Source organism: Cantharellus anzutake, assembly GCF_015039405.1.
Source record: "Cantharellus anzutake strain C23 chromosome Unknown EI90scaffold_2, whole genome shotgun sequence".
Taxonomy (NCBI): domain Eukaryota; kingdom Fungi; phylum Basidiomycota; class Agaricomycetes; order Cantharellales; family Hydnaceae; genus Cantharellus; species Cantharellus anzutake.
Window position 1 is genome coordinate 648,148 of NW_024066952.1, and position 15,742 is coordinate 663,889.

The window sequence follows — 15,742 nt, forward strand, 5'->3', positions numbered from 1 at the left end:
TTTGTAGGGCCATTGTGGCATGCAGGGCTAGCACTTGAGAAAGTTCAATCCCCACTCTATTGCCTTGCAAATGCTCTTCTGAGAAGTCCGTTGTGCACGGACGCTCGATTCGATTGATCGAAGATCGGGGTATTTATGGATCCACTTCTGATCGTGACTCCAACCTATCATGAGCCAACAACGCATCCTCCGACGAACCACGCCTGCTTTATTTTCTTTCTGGGGATCGCAGTTCTCCAGGCACTTGTTGTTGACGGCCACAAGAATACAACCCCCATGAGTCGATCGAGCAAAACCCGGTCCGCTAGCTTAACGATTCATTCATCGCTCCAAGCATCGATCCAGGAGAGCTAGGAATCACGGCTCTCGACATATTCTTCATTGGCCCCCCAAGGAATCACAGCGGTACAGGGAATTCGCTATTTGTGAAGAAGCTTTGGCCTACAGCCCGGAGTGGACAGCACGCCTAGCCGAGCCGCAGAGGGGTCGAATGATTCAGAGCGGGTGTATTGGCGATCGTCTTGTTCACCTCCAAAGTGAGTTCACCGACAAATCGGACTGGCGAGGTGGAGGATCAACACGGCGTAGTCAGGGTGGCGGATAATGAGTAGCCGCCGCCGTGGACCGCAATATTTTCGTCTACTTGAAGCGGAGAATTCAGAAGATTGTCGGTAGCGAGGCGAGCATTAAAAACATATATTCCAGTGGGGAAAAGGCTATTACTATTGTCGGTGAGGCCTACTAAGTTGTTGTTGTTGTTGTTGTACTCTGATTTGTTACCCCGCGGTCGCGTGACGACGCAACAGTGCGGCTACCTCTACTGTAATCTACATCGAGTTTACATGTGAGGTCATCGGGACGGGAAAATAGGAAGGGCGGGTGGGTGATGTCAGGTTAAAGCATAATCCTCTGGTTTGTGGCGTCAGGGGGTGGGTGTCATATAAGGAAGGAAAAGAAAGAAGGGGCAGAGGTCCAATCATGGGCTGTCTCTCATTGAGACTTCGACAGCAGGGGGTCCGGAGGTCTTTCCCATGTTTGTTACCAATAGTTTAGGCGTGATCTGTGCCTTCTTGCAATATACCGGGCAGATGCGACTGGTTGACGGGTGGTCCTCCTTACAGTTGATGCATTTCGGTGGACGGTCTTCAGGGTGGTCATTTGTCATATGGTCCTCATCACCGCATACGTGGCAGAGGTCGGCGGACTTGCACTGATGTGACATGTGGTGAAGAGACGCACATTTTTCAGTGAACTGGGTGGGGCCGGTCTTTGTAGTCAGAGACTGTAGCCAATGTACCTGATATATAGAAAGATTTGGCGCTCTGGAATTGCTGCGCCTTTTCGAAGCTGTCAAACGTAAATACAAGTGACGCTCTTTGACTTGTTCATAGTTTCACATTGCTGGCCAACCAAGATGGTGGTGCTGTGGGGCTGAATTGGTCCCAGAGCGGGCTGTACCCATCTCGAAGTTGAGTAAGAATTTGTTCGGGGTTGTATGGGTCGCTTCCTGGCGTCTCCCTGGTGGGGACACCATCAAGCTTTTTCCGATATAGGGCTTTGTCTTGCCAGGCAGTTGTTCGGTAGGGCTGGCCATCATCGATAATGCTGACTATTTCCTCTTTGAGGGGTGTTAAGTCTACTGCGTGTGTTCCAACTGCTCCAACAACAACGATGTTGCCTCGCGCAGAGGAGTATGCAGCCAAGATTTGCTTGTTCGCCATGGGTTGCTTCTCCTTCAGTAGCATATTAATACGTCGGACTGTGTCGGGCTGTATGTTACGCTTGTGAATAGGAAGCGGCAGGTCGGTGGCAATGATCAGGCGGCTAGGGTGGTTCTTTTGGGAGGGTAGTGTTGGCTGGGGCGGTTTATTATTTGGTTTCTTGGTTGGTTTGATTGGGATGGGGTTTGCTGAGTGTATGATGGTGTGGTGGTTGTTGTTCTGGGATGTGGGGGATTGTACTGAGGGCGCTGGCGCAGAATGCGTGGTGTTCACTGTTTTCGGCATGTTAGCTGCAGGTTCCTGTGTCTGCATTATTTTCTCATTCACCTTCGCTAGCTCCGCTGTAAGGGTAGCGTTCATTTGAGCCAAGCTCTTACATGTGGCAGTAGCGTGTTCAAGGGCAATGGACAGGGGAGTTATGTCTGGGAACTTTGGGAGGGGTGCACCGAACATGACATAGATATCCTCGATTTTCTTTTTGACCGATTCATCTAGCGCTGGTGGCGAGAGTTCCGTTTTTAATCTAGTGGCGGCTTCCCAAGCAGAGTTGATCAATGTTACAAAATTTTCGACAGTCGCACTTTGCAATACGCGGTTGGGTTTCTGGGGTGGTGTCTTCGGCACTGAGGGTGCTGCGTGATTCGGTGGGGGCGAAGAGTCCGACGCCCTCTTTTTTGAGCCGTTAATACTAGTTGCTTCTGAATTTTGGGTGTTGCGCATAAAATTAGCCCATGCTTCATTGGTCACGTTCTCGAGCCCCCCAGGTTCACGAGAGGACCTGTGGGGGGTCTTGTGGCCCTTCATTTTGGGGCATAAGACGGTTATGGCGTCGGTATGGCACTTTGAGATACTCAAGCGAGATTTCGACAGTTTTTTGTTGTGGCGGTGAGGCCTACTAAGCACAGGCGAGAGGGTGATCACAGCAATATGAGAAGGACTTTCATTGGTGTTTAGGAGATTATGTGACGATAGGGGGACGTTAAGCAACGATTCACAAATCTCCCTTTCCTCCAGCATCTAGGATTAAAACCCCAGAATGAGCTTTAGGCCCGGCCCAGACTCCTTCCCAGTCGCTCACATGATTTCTCCGAGGTTTAGCTGCAACTTACGTTGCCCTCCGAAATCTGTCGAGCAACTGGTACAACTTGCAACACGTGATGTTCCCACGCTAAGTTGTAATGAGTTGTACATAGGTTACGGAATATAATTTTTAGTATTTACGCATGCAGTCATTGCACCCAACCCAACCCGTGGAGGCTAAGGGAGCACATCCAAGGTTGTGGAGTCAACATCCGGGGGTGCGCGAAGTTTAACAGTTTATATATTACTTAGTTACGAGTCACTTGTTTGTGCCCAGTGGCATAAGTGGTATGGCGTTAGCTGAGGCTATGCAGTCTTTTTAAGTGGCACATGTTCAATTCTCACTTAGGCAAACTTTTTTTGGGCCCTCCCATGGAATAATTGTTTGAAATGGTTGTTTTCTGTACACTAAGGAATGGAGGGTATGAAAAAAAAAAGTTTCCTAAGTGAGAATTGAACATGTGCCACTTAAAAAGACTGCATAGCCTCAGCTAATGCCATACCACTTATGCCACTGGGCACAAACAAGTGACTCGTAACTAAGTAATATATAAACTGTTAAACTTCGTGCACCCCCGGATGTTGACTCCACAACCTTGGATGTGCTCCCTTAGCCTCCACGGGTTGGGTTGGGTGCAATGACCACATGCATAAATACTAAAAATTATATTCCATAACCTATGTACAACTCATTACAACTTAGCGTGGGAACATCACGTGTTGCAAGTTGTACCAATCGCTCGACAGATTTCGGAGGGCAACGTAAGTTGCAGCTAAACCTCGGAGAAATCATGTGAGCGACTGGGAAGGAGTCTGGGCCCGGCCCTGCTTCCGCCACTTCTCCACAACGAAGACCGTGGGGAGAATATATTCGATCCCCGGCAATTCGAAACGTTAGCTATCGATTCATCGTCATCAGAAATTAATGGACCCACATCACTACAAGCAATTGGGAGCTGGCGGTCGATATCTGACAGCTCGGTTGCGACAGGCAAAACCGAAAAGCTCATCTGGTCTCTAAATATGAGGGATGAGATGCTAACTGAGGGATTCAGTGCAGAGACACACACATGTAAATAATATGAGCGAATGCAATTGGGGGACGACGGTGGTGCGTGAAGAACATAACAGGAGTGGAGAAAGGGTTTGAGTACGTAGTCATACGGCTTACCCAATTAGAATTCGACTTGTTCAACTCCCGAATCAGTTTGTTTTCCCACGAATGTCGCCTGGGTTACATATAAGCACTAGCTACGTCATTCACCACCCAATGTATATAATCGAAAAGGCCCAGAAGGCCATAGTAAGTGTCGATCCCTTACAACTTACCCTACGATTTCAAGCCTGATTTCCAGCACATTCAATGCGCCTGTGAATGGGGGGGTTGGACATGCACCTGAGTGAGCTCTAGCTATCGCATTGCGCATGGGGGATGCAAATGGTATGATCCAATGTGAAATATGAGACCCTCTTTCCGCAGACTTGAATGCATCCATGATCCATGGGGTCTAGGACGAGAACAACTACATGCAGGGAAAAGAGCAACAAGTGTGGGTAATTCACTTGATAGAGACAATCAAGACAATCGTCACTCGGAGCGGAGCCAAAAGCTTATGCATGCAGTCTCAGCACTAACTAGCTGTCTTATGAAATTTCCCATGTCAAGTGATTAGATGTTGAACCACTTGTTTTAGCTCCACTCTTGGCTCGCGTCATATGTGTAATTCACGCTACTCCGTAGTGGGTCCTATGTTTTTTTCTCCCAAAGTCCTATGCACAGGGTCCATTCTTTGCCCCACACAGTTCTATTCCGCTTGCTGCATGGCTGCAGTGTAAACTACGTGGAAATCAGAGTACGCAGTGGGTTTACAGAGCGAGAGCGAATCTCGGACTTCGTCTCAGCCAATAGCAACGTTGAGAGTGAACATGCATGCGAGGTAAGAGTAGCGGGATCTGCCGCTTCAGGCGGACCATTTTGTTAAAATGTTTAGGTACCACAAAGGAAATTAAGCGGAAAGTGAGCCTTCATCGCTAGCTGGAAATACTACATATCATGGCATGGCCTCATTGACCGCAGAAGTTACATGATGACCCAAGTTGTATGAAAACAAGCGAGGAGAAGAGTCATCGTGCAAATCTCTTGGTGCGACGTCAGTATCTCTTCACTCAAAGTAACAAAGTAAAGATCCCGGAGCTCTGGGGGAATCGTACCGAAAAAACAAATCATTTGTCACCGCTGCACCCGTCATCAGGCAAACAATGGTGTTTTAGGCATACTTTGCAGATTCAGAATCATGAGGGCAGATCGAGTTGGTGAGGGAGAAGAACGCCAATCGAGGACATGAAGAGCAGGTGAATGCGATAATGTCCTTGACATTGTAACGTTGAGATCCAACCGGTTGTGACCGTATCGCATAGCACAGTTTCTGCTTCGGCATAGACGACACAGAGGGGCGATCCAGTGGCAAAGATTGAGTTAGACTTTTCTGTCAGGGCCCAGCCCTTGTTCCGTGATGGGCCCAAGGGGATCCTCCGAGTTGCTGGGGTATCTAGTCCCAGTCCAAGGTCTTCAAACTCACTGAGGGGGCTGGCCCCAGCCTTCACAGGAAATGAGTTGCTACGCATTTAGGGAGTAGCTTAGTTACACTTGCCTTCACAGGAAATGAGTTGAGAAGAAGGGTAACCTTCTCAACCTCCTGTGAAGCCGCTACAAATGGGAGCCGGGAACTATACAGTTTTCGGCTCTTTGCCGACTTTCCATAATTGGCACCCCCCCGTGGGAAGATTCTGGGCGAGCAGCTCGCCCAGAAAGTTCCCACGGTCTGCATGCACGCGGGATTGTGGAACAGTGAAGGGAAAAATAGGAGAAAATGGGGGAAGGGTACCTGAGGGTGTGTGGGGTCAGGGGCTGTGCCCTGACATCACCCCCCCTCTATGCCGCTTCGCCTCGAAGCGGCTGTGGTTCTTGGTTGGCAGGGTTCTTTTGTCCTTGCTGGTTTGGGGGCTTCCGGGTGGGTCTGGTGGAATTCCTTTATGAGGTCTGGGGAGTTCTCCAGGTTTTCCCTGGGGAGCCATTCGTTTTCCGAGTTTGGCCAGCCCAAAAATTTGACAAAGTACCAGAGCCGTCCATATCGGTACCTGGAGTCCATGATTTTCTCCACCTCATACTCCTCTTCCCCATTTACAATGTCCGGGCCTGGGGGTGGGTCTGTCTGGCGTTCAGCAATCCTGTCGGGGGCATAGGGGCGGATGTTCGTGACCGAGACCACCGGGTGGATTCCCCTCTGCTGGGCTGTGAGCTGTAACTTTACCGCTGCCGGGGATACTACCTTAACAATCTGGAAGGGGCCAATCCACTTGTGGTCAAGTTTCTTGGTTGGCCGGTCTGTTGTGTAGTTCTGGGTGTTGAGCCAGACCTTGTCCCCAACTTGGTATGCTGGTGCTGCTCTCCGGTTCCTATCGTAATACCGTGCCATTTCATCCGCTGCGTGCTCCAGTGCCGCTTTTGCCTCCTCCTGCATTTTCATCATCCGAGAGGCAAAGTCGTTAGCCCCTTCAACTTCGGATGTGCGGGTCGGCTCGGTTCCCATGCGTGGATGTTGCCCGGAGTCAAGCTCAAAAGGGGTGCGACGGGTGGAGGAATGGATGCGATTGTTGTAGGCGAACTCAGCAAGTGGCAGCCAGTCAGCCCAGTCATCCTGTCTGTGGTTGACGAAGACCCGGAGGTAGGTTTCTATCTCCTGGTTGACTCACTCGGTCTGGCCATCAGTTTGCAGGTGGTAGGCTGTTGAGGGGGCGAGTTTGATTCCTAGGAGGGCTGCCAGCTCCCTGGAGAAGTGGGAGACGAATGCACTGCCTCGGTCGCTGAGCACCTCTTCTGGAAGGCCGTGGTGTCTCCAGACGTGCTCGAGGAAGAGCCGGGCTATGCCTGCTGAATCTGCTGTGGTAACGGTAGGGATTGCGTGGATGCGCTTGGAGAGCCGGTCCACCACCACCAGGATTGCATTGTACCCCTTGGAGTCTGGGAGCTCGCCAATCGTGTCTACTGAGATCACTTGCCACCTGCGGGATGGGACTTTGTTTGGGATGAGCTTCCCAACCTTTCGGGAGGGGAACGTCTTCACCCAGTTACAGGTGTTGCATCCTGAGACGTACTGGGCTATGTATCAGGGCATCTTGGGCCACCAGTAGTTGCGGGAGACGAGCTCTAGGGTCTTCCAGCGCCCTGGGTGTCCCGTTGTTGCCGAGTCATGGTGGAGTCGGACCAGGTCATGGCGGAGTTTCAGGTCCCTTGGGATGTACACCCATCCTCGGTAGAGGATCAACTCTCCCTCCTTTCCCCACTCGTCTGAGCGTAGGGTCCCCTTCTCTAGCTCCCTCAGTGCCTTCACCACCCCCTCGTCATGGTCCCTCCCTCTGCGTATTCTGTCGAGGATGTCTGCTTCCTCTCCCTCCACCGTAACCCCTTCTGTAGCTCTTACCTCGAACCAGTCCGGGCGCAGGAGGGTCATGTCCATATTGTCCTCCTTTCCATTTGGGTGGTCCGGGCGGCAGGACAGTGCATCTGGCTTCCCCATGAGCCTTCCCGGTCTATGAACCAACAAGAAGTGGAAGCAGGAGAGGTAGAGGGACCACCGGGCCTGGCGTCGATTCAACCTCTGGGCTGAGCGGAAGTAGGAGAGGTTCCTATGGTCAGTGAATATGTCAAAGGTCTCTGGGGTGCCTTCGAGGAAGTGGCGCCACTCCTCTAGGGCCCGGACTATGGCCAGCATCTCTTTGTCGTAAATCTCATAGTTTCTCTCTGCATCCGAGAAGCCTTTGGACATGAAGGCCACTGGGTGGAACTCTCCATCCTCTTGGAGCTGAGAGAGTACCGCTCCTGTGGCGAAGTTTGAGGCATCACATTCTAGCCTGAAGCGGCCGGAGTCGGAGGGGAAGGTGAGGACTGGCGCTGAGGTGACGGCTTCCTTCAATCCATCAAACGCTCTTTGTTCCTCCCTGCCCCAGGTCCACTGCTTGGACTTCCTGGTGAGTGTGTGGAGAGGTCGGGCTTTCTCAGAGAAGTCCCGGATGAACCGGCGATGGGGGTTTACGAACCCAAGGAAGGACTGGACTTCCTTGACCTTGGTGGGCACTGGCCAATCAGTTACTCCTCGCACCTTCACTGGGTCCATGGCAACGTGGTTCTCCGAGATGACTAGCCCCAGATAGTTGATCTTTTGCTGTTCAAACTTGCACTTTTCCGGTTTGAGGAATAGTCTCCAGTTCCTCAGGGTGGTAAGTGTTGGAATTTGTACACATGGTCTCAGGAACCTTAATGCATAAAATATGGACATTCTGGGAGTCGAACCGCAGAGCCCTGCATAGGTACCTTGAGTGTGTTACCATTACACTAAATGCCCGCATTAGGTGGAGGTGGTTTCTAACACACCCCCTTCACATTGGATTGAGCCCGTGATCCACATGTGACCCTAACCACCGGGCTTCCAACAGCCCATGAGCCGTCACCCCCTGAATTCATATTCAGGCCGGACTTACTGCTAATCTCCTACATGTCCACGTCATGTGGTCTGAAGCAGCCGGATTTGGGTCCTTAGTGCTCTGAGCTACACCCCCTGAAACTTTGTCAGGCCGGCTAATTTAATGCTTGACTTCACGTGCCCATCTCACGTGGCAGCAACCGGATTTGGGTGTGCTCGGTGACTTCCGTAGAATGTCCACCATGTTGGAATTTGTACACGTGGTCTCAGGAACCTTAATGCATAAAATATGGACATTCTGGGAGTCGAACCGCAGAGCCCTGCATAGGTACCTTGAGTGTGTTACCATTACACTAAATGCCCGCATTAGGCGGAGGTGGTTTCTAACAGTAAGGACCTCTCGGACAACCTTCCGGTGCTCTTCCAGGGTAGATGTGAACACTAGGATGTCATCCATGTAGCAGATGACAACCCCTCGGTCTATGAAGTCTCGGAGAATATCATTCATCATTGTTTGGAAGGTGGCCAGGGAGTTGCACAGTCCAAAGAACATTACCATCAGCTCAAACAACCCTCAGTTAGTGGTGAAGGCAGCTTTCCACTCGTCCCCTTCTTTGATGCGGACGTTGTTGAATCCCCATCTCAGATCGAGGGCTGAGAACCACTTGGCTGTGCGGAGTCGGGTGAGGATGTTGGAGATGAGGGGGAGGGGGTAGGAGTTCTTGACCGTAATTTCGTTCAGTTTCCAGCAGTCCTGGACCAGCCTCAGGTGTCAGGGACGCGTCCGGGGTCGAGAGGGCCCGGGGGTAATGCCCGGCACTGAGGCCGTCGCGGGGTGTGGAGCGGGCGTGCGTACTGGCGGGCCCGATCCGGGACAGTGGTCCCTGGCCACTCAGACTGAAGTGGAGAATGTGTTATTATTATTAAAGAGGAAAACTATACTACTTACCTGAAGTGGAGAATGTGAGAAGAAGGTTACTTCTTCGGTTCCCACTTCAGGTACATTTATGTACATGCGGCTTGAGTCACATGACAGGTGCCACGTCATCCTCGGAGGCAGCCGCAGGCATCCGGGTGTCCCCGTGGGGGATCCCGAGAGCGTCCGCTACATGCGCGCGTGCTGGGCACAGCGGGAGGCCGTCCGGGGTGTGTGGGCCGGACGGGTCAATAGTACATCGATACAAGGGAAGGTGGTCTGTGTAGATAGAAAGAAATAAACAGGAAGAGGAACATGAGAAGAATGAAATAAAGAAAGGGGAAAGAAAAGGGAAAAGAGGGGGGAGGAGAGGGAGGAAGGAGGGGGGAGGGGGATAGACAGCGGGGAGCGGGTGTGGTGTGGCCGGGTGGGCCCGGGTGGGCCCGGGTCAGGCGGGTGTGCCCTGACATCACCCCCTCCTTAAGCCGCTTCGCCTCGAAGCGGCCAGGGGGTTCGTTCTCTCCCTTCCTGGGGCGAGGGGGTGTGTTTGGTGGAACTCCTCGATCCGGTCAGGGGCATGGATTAGTTGGTCTCGGGGGAGCCATTCATTCTCTGAGTTCGGCCAACCCGCGAACTTTACTAAATACCAGAGCTTCCGGCGTAACCACTTAGAGTCCAGTATTTTTTCCACTTCATATTCCTCCTCTCCATCTACGAGTTCTGGGCCCGGGCGGGGGTCAGGGGGTCATTCTGCGATCTCGTCCGGGCGGTAGGGTCTTACGTTCGTCACAGATACGACTGGGTGAATTCCCTTTTGCCATGCGGTGAGTTGGAGCTTGACGGCAGCCGGGGAGACGACCTTGACAACTTTGAAGGGGCCTAACCACTTATGGTCTAGCTTCTTGGTCGGGCGATCAGTCGTATAGTTTTGGGCGCTGAGCCAGACTCGGTCACCCTCCTGGTACTTGGGGGCTGTCTCTCGACCTCGGTCGTAGTAGCGGGCCATCTCGTCCGCTGCGTGTTCCAGGGCCGCCTTCGCCTCTTCCTGCATCTTCATCATCCTGGACGAGAAGGCGTCGGCGGCTTCTACCTCGGACGTACGTGTGGGCTCTGTCCCCATCCTGGGATGCTGCCCGGTGTCAAGCTTGAAGGGGGTTCGACGGGTGGACGAGTGGACGCGGTTGTTGTAGGCAAATTCTGCCAGTGGGAGCCAGTCCGCCCAGTCGTCCTGGCGGTGGTTGACGAACACCCGAAGGTAGGCCTCGATTTCCTGGTTAACCCGCTCTGTCTGTCCGTCGGTCTGGGGGTGGTAGGGCGTTGAGGGGGTTAGCTTGACCCCCAGGAGATCTGCAAGTTCTTTTGAGAAGCGCGAGACGAAGGCGCTCCCTCTGTCGCTAAGAATCTCTTCCGGGAGCCCGTGGTGCTTCCAGACGTGCTCTAGGAAGAGCCGGGCGATACCAGCCGAGTCCACGGATGTCACGGTGGGGATCGCGTGGATGCGTTTGGACAGACGGTCCACTACAACTAGGATGGCGTTATAACCTTTCGACTCTGGGAGCTCTCCCACCATGTCTACCGAGATCACCTGCCAACGGTGGGTGGGAACTTTATTTGGGGTGAGCTTCCCAACCTTCCGTGTGGGGAAGGGTTTGACGCGGTTACAGGTGTCGCATCCACGTACGTATCGCCCGACATATTCTGCCATCCGAGGCCACCAGTAGTCGCGGGAGACGAGCTCTAGGGTTTTCCATCGCCCTGGATGTCCCATCGCCTGCGCGTCGTGGTGTAGCCGTACCAGATCGTGGCGGAGTTGTGGGTCTTTTGGAACGTACACCCTGCCCCGGTAGAGGACCAACTCTCCCTGTCTCTCCCACTCGTCCGACCTCAACGTTCCTTCTCCCAGTTCCCTCATGGCTTTTACCACCTGTTCGTCATGATCTCTCGCTCCTCGTACCCTCTCTAGGATGTCCGCCTCCTCACCCTCCATTGAGACTGCTTCCGTCGCACGGGCCTCGAACCAGGCCGGTTGGAGGAGGGTCAGCCCCTCATTGTCGTCCCTTCCCTTCGGGTGGTCAGCGCGGCGGGAGAGTGCGTCTGGTTTCCCCATGAGCTTCCCTGGGCGGTGGACGAGGGTGAAATGGAAGCGGGAGAGGAAAAGGGACCATCTGGCCTGGCGTCGATTTAACCTCTGGGCCGTCCGGAAGTAGCCCAGGTTACGGTGGTCGGTGTAGATCTCGACTTTCTCCTCAGCACCCTCCATGAAGTGTCGCCATTCCTCGAGGGCTCGGACGATTGCAAGCATCTCTTTATCGTACACTTCGTAGTTGCGCTCTACATCCGTGAAACTTTTGGACATGAACGCTACCGGGTGGAACTCTCCATCCGGTTGGAGCTGGGAGAGGACCGCACCGGTTGCAAAGTTGGATGCGTCGCACTCGAGCCTGAAGCGGCCGTGGTCGGTAGGGAAAGAGAGGACAGGGGCTGTGGTGACGGCTTCCTTGAGGGCACGGAAGGCATCGTCTTCATCCGGGCCCCAGTTCCAGGTTTGGGTCTTCTGGGTCAGCCTGTGAAGGGGCGGGCCTTCTCAGAGAAGTCTCTGATGAACCGGCGATAGAAGTTTACGAATCCTAGGAAGGATTGTACTTCTTTCACCTTGGTTGGGGGGGGCCAGTTGAGGACACCCTGGATCTTCACCGGGTCCATCGCAACGTTACCCTCCGAGATAATGAGGCCCAGGTACTCGATCCGGGTTCGCTCAAACTTACACTTCTCTGGCTTGAGGAAGAGCCTCCTTCTCCTCAGCGTCTCTAGGACTTCTCGGACGACCCTTCGGTGTTCCTCCAGGGTGGCCGTGAAGATCAGGATGTCGTCCATGTAACAGATGACAACCTCCCGGTCGATGAAATCCCTCAGGATGTCGTTCATCATGGTCTGGAAGGTTGCCGGGGAGTTACACAGGCCGAAAAACATCACCATGGGCTCGAACAGCCCCCGGTTGGTCGCGAATGCCGCCTTCCACTCGTCTCCGTCCTTGATCCGGACGTTGTTAAACCCCCAGCGTAGGTCCAAGGCTGAGAAGTATTTGGCGTTGCGGAGGTGGGCGAGGACGTCTGAGATGAGGGGGAGCGGGTACGAGTTCTTCACCGTAATCTCATTCAGCTTCCTGTAGTCCTGGACCAGGCGTAGGGACCCGTCCTTCTTCTTGACGAAGAAGACTGGTGCTCCCATGGGGGATTTGGACGGCCGTATGCGCCCGTTCTGTAGGTTCTCGCGTAGGAACTCGTCTAGTTCTTTCTGTTCCGGACACGAGAGTGGGAAGGTCTTCCCCCTGGGCAGTTTGGCGTCCGGTACCAGGTCTATAGCGTGGTCCCAGGGCTTCCGGGGGGCAATTGGTCAAAGGCTTCTTTGGAGAACACATCCCGGAAGTCCTGGTAGTGCTCTGGTACTAGCGTCTCAAACGACGCGGGCTCAGCCTCCGGGTCGCGGGCCTCTTGGGCCATCCGCTGCGAGGGGGTCGTGGTGGCTCTCAGGTCATGGCCCCAGCTTGGGGGAATGATGGCAGCGTAGATCCCATCCCCAGGCTCCAGTACCGGGTCCTGATCATTTTGTATTCGCGGTTGTCTGCAGGAGGACGGGCAGCGGGACATGACGACTCTCTGTCGTACCCAGTCCACTTCTGGGTTGTGGTGCAGCAACCATGAGTGTCCTATGATGAGGGACTGGCGCCCGAGATTTGCAACCGCGAAGCGTGCCCGCTCTGTGTGTCGCCCGAAGGTCAGGAGGGCTTCTAGCTCTTCTGTTATAGCTCCATTTTCGTTCGGGGTTCCATCGACATTACGGACGGGAATGGGTTGGGGAAGGGGGTTGTCTCTAGGTTGTGCTTTCGGATGAACTCGGGGCTTACGAAGTTCCCGGTGGCTCCTGAGTCCAGGAGGGCTGACACAGATACCGACGCGAGGGAGGTTAGGGCGGTCAGTTTCACTGTGAGGTTAAGAGATCTGGGGGACTGCTTGGAAAGGACGTAAATGGCGGGGGGGGAGACTGCTACCTCGGGCGTTGCTGCCCTTGGGGTCTTCTCGTTCTCACGGGTGGAGGATGCGTTTCTCCTCTTTTTCTTCGCGATGACTTGGTGAAACTTTGGCATTGGCGTTGGCTTACGCGCGCTGCGGTATTTACACGAGCTATCTTCTACGGGCGGCCGGGACGCATCCCTTACCGGTCGCCTGCCTGAAAATCCCTCTGAGGTTCTTCCTCTGGTTCCCCCTCCACCGTCTCTGTCCCTTCGGTCAACTGCCTCTTCAGCCCTTCCATCAACGTCCTCAGGTCTTCCGGGTGGAGACGTCGTACTCGGCTGACCCTGGGGTGTGGGCATTCTCGCGCGAGATGACCCGGGGTGTTACAGTTGTAGCACCGTCTCTGGTCAGTCCTCGACCTGTCGAGATCCATCGGCTGGGGGCCCGTCCCTGGTGTAGGACGGGCTGCTGGGGTGGGGGGCGGAGGTGCAGGAGCAGGTCGTGGGGGGTTCTGCGCGGGTCGGGTCTGGGATGGGGTCACGGTCAGCGGAGGTCGGGCTGGCGGGAATGGGGGTCTAGGTGGGGGTGCGCGTGGTTGGGTGGCTTGGAAACGTCGCCACTGGTTGTCCAGAAGCGTGGCTTCGCGCTTCCACTCAGTCCAAGTGGTGGGCATGGGGCGGAGGCGGTATATACTCTCCCTGAGCCGCGAGTTAATCGCTTGCTCAAACCGGTCGACCAGCCCGACATCGCCTAGCCTCGAGGCGGGTCCCAATATCTCGAACTCCTGGATGACCTTATCCACGGAGTCAGTCCCTTGGCAGATGACTGCCAACTTCTGCCGAGCTGTGGCCTCCCGGTTCGGGTCTTGAAACATGGCATCGAGTTCCGTGTTGAACTCGTCCATGGTTATGGTGGGGGAGGTGGCTGTCAACAGGGTGATCGTCCGTTGTGTCGCCCACGCCCCTGCGGGTCCTCCCTTCATGTAGGAGAGGACGAAGAGGATCTGGGATAGTTCGGTAGGGAACTCGGCTGCGCGGACATGGAAGTAGATCCCGCACTCGGCTTTGAAGCGATCGAGGTCTTCACTGGCTCCTGAGAAGGGAGTGGGGGCAGCGACCTTCGGTGGTTTGGGTCTGGGCGCGAGTGTGGGTACGGGCGCGGGTGCAGGGGCGGGTGCGGGTGCAGGTGCGGGTGGGGGGTGGTTGCGGGTTTGGCTCTCCACGATGGCTTGGAGCTCCTGGAAGCGGGCCAGCAGGTCATCATACTGTTCTTCTGACACCATGGCTGGGGAGATGGGTGAGGTGGGGGAAATAAGGTTAAAACCTTCTTCTGCTGTCAGGGACGCGTCCGGGGTCGAGAGGGCCCGGGGTAATGCCCGGCACTGAGGCCGTCGCGGGGTGTGGAGCGGGCGTGCGTACTGGCGGGCCTGATCCGGGACAGTGGTCCCTGGCCACTCAGACTGAAGTGGAGAATGTGTTATTATTATTAAAGAGGAAAACTATACTACTTACCTGAAGTGGAGAATGTGAGAAGAAGGTTACTTCTTCAGTTCCCACTTCAGGTACATTTATGTACATGCGGCTTGAGTCACATGACAGGTGCCACGTCATCCTCGGAGGCAGCCGCAGGCATCCGGGTGTCCCCGTGGGGGATCCCGAGAGCGTCCGCTACATGCGCGCGTGCTGGGCACAGCGGGAGGCCGTCCGGGGTGTGTGGGCCGGACGGGTCAATAGTACATCGATACAAGGGAAGGTGGTCCGTGTAGATAGAAAGAAATAAACAGGAAGAGGAACATGAGAAGAATGAAATAAAGAAAGGGGAAAGAAAAGGGAAAAGAGGGGGGAGGAGAGGGAGGAAGGAGGGGGAGGGGGATAGACAGCGGGGAGCGGGTGTGGTGTGGCCGGGTGGGCCCGGGTCAGGCGGGTGTGCCCTGACATCAGGGAGCCATCCTTCTTTTTTACGAAGAACACCGGAGTCCCCATGGGGGACTTAGACAGTGTAGGAGAAATAATATTCAAAGAATAAAACAATGATCTATCAGAATAGTCAACGAACAGGTGACAAGTTCAGACGTTTAACAGATCTCATGATCTTTATGAGACTGGACAGACATTAGAAGATCATTATAAAATATCTACACCCATGTAGTATGAGATTTAATCTACTACAATCATGCCTAGAACTTGACATAGGTGTAATATTCAAAGAATATATCCCTACAACAAGAAAATAGCACATAGACGGCAGAATAAGAAGGAACATTGGGAAAGAAATGTAAATATCTCGGGAACCAGTAAACTTTTGACTGTAATCTTTTTACCATCTGGAAGGACTGTTTCTTAACTTTATCCACGGTTTTGTTTCATTCTAAAAGCTTCAAAACTGACGGAGATATCGCTCAAACGGCGAAACACCTTATAATTCATATATATTTATTTGCTAATTCTTACAAAAGGTAATGTGACTCAAGGGAAATATATTGGCGCCTGGAAGTCTGGCGGACCGAATACCATATGATAGAGTATTCCCCGG

General features: G+C 53.8%; 1 protein-coding gene and 2 non-coding genes across 3 annotated transcripts; all 3 read right to left on the minus strand.

Annotated features, from left to right (window-relative positions):
• Nucleotides 1-1,385: 1,385 nt before the first annotated feature.
• On the minus strand, nt 1,386-2,738 carry EI90DRAFT_3115331 (uncharacterized protein; the record flags this gene model as incomplete). The annotated part of the gene is made up of 1 exon (XM_039062770.1): nt 1,386-2,738. One exon carries the CDS (start codon nt 2,736-2,738, stop codon nt 1,386-1,388), a length of 1,353 nt encoding a protein of 450 aa, XP_038923235.1.
• Nucleotides 2,739-8,130: 5,392 nt separating this feature from the next.
• On the minus strand, nt 8,131-8,203 carry EI90DRAFT_t27. Its single transcript has one exon. It is a non-coding gene; the product is annotated as a tRNA-Tyr (tRNA).
• Nucleotides 8,204-8,571: 368 nt separating this feature from the next.
• EI90DRAFT_t26 lies at nt 8,572-8,644 on the minus strand. Its single transcript has one exon. It is a non-coding gene; the product is annotated as a tRNA-Tyr (tRNA).
• Between the last annotated feature and the right edge of the window lie 7,098 nt (nt 8,645-15,742).